Source organism: Fulmarus glacialis, unplaced genomic scaffold (genome assembly GCF_000690835.1).
Source record: "Fulmarus glacialis isolate BGI_N327 unplaced genomic scaffold, ASM69083v1 scaffold20427, whole genome shotgun sequence".
In the NCBI taxonomy this organism is placed as follows: Eukaryota; Metazoa; Chordata; class Aves; order Procellariiformes; family Procellariidae; genus Fulmarus; species Fulmarus glacialis.
In genome coordinates, this window is record NW_009222837.1 from 7,091 (window position 1) to 12,896 (window position 5,806).

The 5,806-nt window shown below is 54.4% G+C and overlaps 1 protein-coding gene across 1 annotated transcript; it reads right to left on the reverse strand.

Annotated features, from left to right (window-relative positions):
• Positions 1-255: 255 nt before the first annotated feature.
• Positions 256-5,272, reverse strand: LOC104079538 (tyrosine-protein kinase Srms-like; the record flags this gene model as incomplete). The annotated part of the gene is made up of 7 exons (XM_009581603.1): positions 256-449; positions 833-989; positions 1,163-1,344; positions 2,329-2,487; positions 2,967-3,105; positions 4,049-4,215; positions 5,085-5,272. Coding segments are annotated over 7 exons (1,186 nt in total), but the record flags the coding sequence as incomplete, so codon positions are not given.
• Positions 5,273-5,806: the final 534 nt, after the last annotated feature.

Genomic DNA, 5,806 nt, shown 5'->3' on the forward strand with positions numbered 1-5,806 from the left:
CTGGGTGATGCCTTCACTACCACGGGGCTTTTCCAGACTGCTACACAGCCAAGCGCCAGCAATGAGTTCTCCACAACTCGTTACCTTTTCCCTTGGCCACCTCCCTGCATCCTGACCGAGAGGGACCATGGGCTGGTTTTGGGGGGGATGTGCTTTCCTTGGAGCCCTGTCAGAGGGCAAACCAGAAGGAAGGAGCCTCTTGGCAAGAGCTGGCCTGGAGAGGCTTGTGCAGGAAGGATGGTGGGACGGGATCCCTCAGGAGAGGGAGCTCAGCAGCCGTCTGTAGATGAAGCCCAGCTTCTCCCGCAGGGCCAGGAAGGTAGGACGCTCCTCCGTGTTACCGCTCCAGCACTCCAGCATGATGCTGTAGATCTCGGGAGGGCAGGAGCTGGGCCGGGGAAGGCGGTAGCCCCTGGTGATTTGCCGTACGGTTTCTTGGTTTGTCATTCCTGCAAGGAAGGAGAAGATGCCCCTGAATCTAATGTCCCCAAAGGATGCCCTGAAGGTACACCTGCAGCAGGCCAAGATGTCAACTGGCGCTGCTGTGAAATGGTGTCTCTCTGCCATGAGGCTGGTAGAGGAGGGGCTGTGGGAGATCATCCAGTCCATACTACCTTCCTGTCCCCAGCTCCTGCACCCACTCTGCAAGCACTGAAAATCCCTCTAAGCAATCCCCAAAGTGGACAATAACTTGCTCATGCTCTAGGAGCTGCTTCCACATCCCTTGTGGAAGGGACAATATAACAACTCATGACACATTGGCTTTTGGGGACCATGGGCAAGCTGCCCGGCGTGTGGACGGAGCGGTGCTGGAGGGGGCTGGCAGCCCTACCTTCGTACGGGATCTGTCCGTATGTGAAGACTTCGTAGAGCAGAATCCCGTAGGACCAGACATCGGACTTGAGGGAGTAGGTGCGGTAGTTGGCTGCCTCCGGGGCTGTCCACTTCACTGGGATTTTGGTGCTGCTGCTGGTGGAATAAATGTCATCCTGAAAAGCAATGGGAGATGGGTCATGAGGGATGGTATGACGAACACAGCCGCTGCTTTTGGGGCTTTGCTGGGGCTGCGGGCTGGGAAAAGGGACAGCGGGGGAACGGCTGCGGCATGGGGCAGCTTGGTGGCCTAGGTGATGGGAGGGACCACAGCATCCCACTGACCAACCTTGAGGAGCCGGGCAAGTCCAAAATCGGCGATTTTGCAGGTGAGTTCCTCTCCCACCAGGATGTTTCTGGCTGCCAGGTCCCGGTGGACAATGTGCTTCTCCTCCAGGTACCTCATCCCATCCGCCACTTGGCAGGCAATGTTGAGCAGGTGGGAGGTGACCAGGGACTTCCCTTCAGGACCTGTTAATCCAGACGATCCAAGCATTGGGCGCAATCTAGCAACATCTATTTTGGGTGTTCTGGTTTGGAAGGAGACCCTGTGCTGGCAACATGGGACCAGAAGAACGTGTAAAACCTCAAATTGGAGGTCCTGCCTAACCATCCTGGTTGTGCCATGTGGGAAGTTCAGCACAGCCGTGTGCTCCTCAGGAGTAGGCTGGAGTGAGCTCTGAAGAGTGCCCTGCACTGCAGTGACGACGCAGATGTCTGTGGCTCGTTCAAAGCTAAAGGTGACCTTCTACCATGCAAATCTCCAGCCGAGCCTTTCAACCCGTCCTACCTGCAAGCTCCAGCTCCTCCGGCACCAAATGCTGCTGGAGCCCCAACCGAAAATGAGGTCAGTGTGGGGGAGGAGGGGGGTGTACCCAGTAGAAAAACAGGTCTTGGTGGGAGCTGTTTGTCTCGTTTCCCTTCAAGACTGATTACTGGGTCAGGTAAAGAAAGGCCAAGAAAAATAAACTGATGGCCAGGTGATGGGTGGACCATGGCCTGTTACCAGCTCTGCAGGTGAACAAAACCATGCCGCCGGGCCCAGGGGGAGGTTTGACCATTTCATTCCTAACGAAGACAGAGTTGCCCAAATACAGCAGAGAGGTTTCTGTCCACTGATGGGAGCTGGCAGCCCATGGGTGGGTGAAGAAGGAGAAATGAAGGTCCCTACCAGCACAGCTGGGCTCGCAGGAACGGATAGGGACCCAACCCACATGGACACCAAAAGGATCACGCCAGACTGCATCTTTGGGTCTTGAGGTCACCCAAGACCACGTCCACCAAGTGCCCTTGGATTGTTCTGCATTACCACTGATCTAAGCAGGATGGAAACCAGGCTCACTCTCTCTTAGGGTCCTCATTTGGGTTCGTAGGGCCATTCCAGGGCATGGAAAGCACCTGCAGAGCAGCGCTGCCCCAGGAGCCCACTCCCCACGATGCCGCATGGGTACTCACTGTTGAGGTAGCTGTGGAGGTTGCCTTTCCGCATGAGCTCAGTGATGATGTACACGGGCTCATCCAGCGAGCAGACAGCGTGCAGCTGGATCAGCTTCTCATGCCTCAGGCGCTTCAGGTTCTGAATCTCCTTGGTGAAGTCTTCTGCCTTCATGTCAGCTGGGGGAGAAGCCAACACGGCTGTTTGTGAGCTACTTTTTCAGGTGGATGTTGGGAGCTCAGCAACTCCAACTGGGATGAGGACCTTTTTCCTCCTCACAGCCCGCCCCTGCTCTCAAAGTTTGTGTCTGCATACCCTGTGTCTCAGATCCAAACACCCAAGAGATGTTTTCCATGGGGCTTTGGATTCCATTTTCAGGGTCATAGTCCCATCAGGACTTGACTTATCACAAACCCATTGGACTTGACTTGATGTGACTTATCACAAACCCACTGGACGGAGCCATTTTAATAAGGTGAAGCCCAAGCTTAGGTGGGTACACAGAAGTAGTGCAGTGGCTACTTGCCAGGTCCTACCACAGTTTGCTTGATAAGACAGACACAGTGACCAAGAGGACTAGGAAACAAAAAGGGGTGAACAATGTGGCAGTGAACAAGAGACCCTGTAGGCCACCATTAACATCTGCTCCTCCACCTACCTTTTATGATCTTGATGGCCACCGGCACTGTGTTCCTCCACAGTCCTTCCCACACCTCTCCGAAGTAGCCCTCGCCCAGCTTCCTCCGCAGGGTGAACTCCCAGCGCGGGCGCTCCCAGCCGTCCCTCTCGGGGGGGGTCTGTGAAACGGGCATCGCACACTTGGACCAGCCGGCCGGGCAGGACCTGCTGGTGGAGCCTGCACCAGCTCTTGGTGCCCACCAAGGCCCGGTGGCCACGGAGGAGTGAGCAGGACATGGTGCTCCACCACCTGCATTGCACTGGTGTTGCAGCCTGTGCATTGCTTTTCCCTCTGCTAAATGTCCATCGGGGGCACAAAGCATGTGGGGCATCCTCTGCATTACCTCTGCTGGGAGCCAACGTGTGCAGGGGGAGAGATTTTTGGGGACTACATGAAATATCAGGAATTCAAGTCATAATTCACTCCTCATCAGACCTCAAAGGTGGCTTTTCTCCGTTTCCACCAATAAATAACAACGAGCAAATGAGTATTACTGCATATTATGGCTGATTTAGACTTCAGCTCATTAAGCATTTCTTTTATCTTACACCTTTCAATTTCACTCTCGAATTATTCACGTTTAATTGTTATTTCTAAGTCATAATTGGTGGATGGAATTCTAATCAGGAAATGGGTTGGCAGTTTGGGATTAATACTCTAATTGGATTTATGAGTGCCACACTAAGTGACATGAAAACTATAGAAAAGCAATGTGGTTTTACTATACTCTCGGAAAAAAATTGGAAGCGCAGGTATTTCCAGATTCAGTATCAAAGGGATTTGCAACAACGTGGTTTCTAGTCTTCGATGTGGAGAAGACATTTCAGAAAAGCCCGTGCATTTTGGCCAGTCAAAAATACATATAAATGCCATGCCCCAGCCTTAACATGGCTGATACAAGGTGATGCTGGCAGCTATACTAATGGTGTATTTTAAGTTTAGCTTAATAAACTCCCAAATGGATAGACCAATTATTTCTATTTTCCCTTAATTTCTCTTTCCTTTTTTCTACCCTGGACATCTTTGGGACCTTGGCCGAGCCGCGCCGTCGCTGTACGCACCGCGGGGCTGCAGGGCTGCAGCAAGGGGCTCTGGATGACCTTCCAGTGCTTGGTGTAGAAGGCGAGGAGCTCCTCCATGTCGGGGAAGGGATGGCCCTTCTGTATGTAGAGGCTGCCCCCGGGGCTCTTGCAGATTCGGAAGTGGCTGACCTTCGCGTGGTTGCGCACTGCGGGGAAGCCCGGGCGGGGGAAAACTCAGCTCGTGCAATCGCCGGCTCCTTCCCACCTCCCTGCTGACTCTCACCCTCTCTCCTTTCCAGGCACCTGGTCTATTAATTCACCCTAAAGCAACCCAACTCGCCCCTGGGGTATTACATCCCACTCCCCGTCACCCCCTTTGCTCCCACCTCCTGGCTCAGGAGACTCCTGGCCGCAGGTGAGGGGGCTCAGTTGGACTGGAGACGTGATGCTTTATTAGCAGGGATAATTCCCCACGCAAACGAACTGCTCGGAGAGCGGCAGAGCGCGCGGCTGCTCGAGGTGGAGAAACCAGCGGCGGCTGGAGCTCCTGCAGGCATGCCGCAGCCCGGGGGCCGAGGGGTGGGATGCGGGGTTCGCCGCGAATTTCTCAAGGTTGTTTTTACGTGGATCGGACCAGGTCGTAACGGCACTGCCTGGTCCGAAACTCCCTGAATTCAGATTTCTGTACGTGGGAGCAGCCCAGGCTCTGGCAGCCTGGAGCGGTGGCATATTTTTAGACAACCCTCAGATGACAGAAGCCGCTGGAATGAAATCCTGGGAGTTAGTGCTAAGAAACCATCATTAAGCCACTGTGAATTGTTTAGGGCTTTCATACCCCGGACGGGAGCGACGTACTTTCCTTTGCCACAGCAATTCGGCAATCCATACCTGCATCTATTAGCTTTCCCCATGCTTTTAAAAAGCAGTCAATTCACTTTAACAAGATGCCGTAAAGCGCTTTAAATATATTTCTGTGTTTTTCACCCCACGCTGACCAAGCCAGTAGCTGCCCCTAAGGAACTGCCTGGTTCCTTTCCCTGTGCTCATTTTCTCTGGATAATTGCCACAAAATTACCTGAGAGAGAGTACTCGCCCTTGCTGCTCTCGCTGTCCCGGACGAGGAAGGAGCCGTGCTGGTTGGGAGGCGAGAGGAGGAGCTGCTCGGCTTCGTTTCGGCTGATCTTGCTGAAGTACCAGCTGGGGGGCAGAGCCGAGGGGTTAGTGCGGTGCAAGGAGATGGTGCACGGACGGGTTTGCTCACCCCTGGCAGCCACCAAGCGAGCGGCACGACGGCCAGCCCGCGGCTCAGAGCCTCTAAACGCGGCTGCCGCGTCGGGGTTGCTTCATTAGATTGGTTTTGCAGGCGCTTGTTGCATTTTATTGCAACCCGCTCACTGCAAACCATTTCCTCCAGCAGGGTCTGGTCACTGCTGTATCAACCTGGCCAGGTCTCAGCTTTGTCCCGAAATCAGGAGGTTTACACCCGTGGCTCAGTGCAGCAGGGAGGTGAGCACCTGGGCTGACAGCCTGGGGTAGATAAAGCACCAACCACCCGGTGCTGCGTGGAAGGTGCTGTGGTGGGGTTGCACCCACGCGTCCTGTCACGAGAGCAACAGCTATGGGCACAGAATTGCTTTGCAGTTCTTGACCTGCAGCTCATGGACACAACCAGCTCTCAGAGCCCATGAGCAAATCACGTCAACAAAAACATCTCCGGGAATTGCCCTTTGCTGCTCCAGACATGGCAGCGCTGGTTGGGGACCTCAGCAGCACCGAGCCAGGAGGGAGGTACCAGCC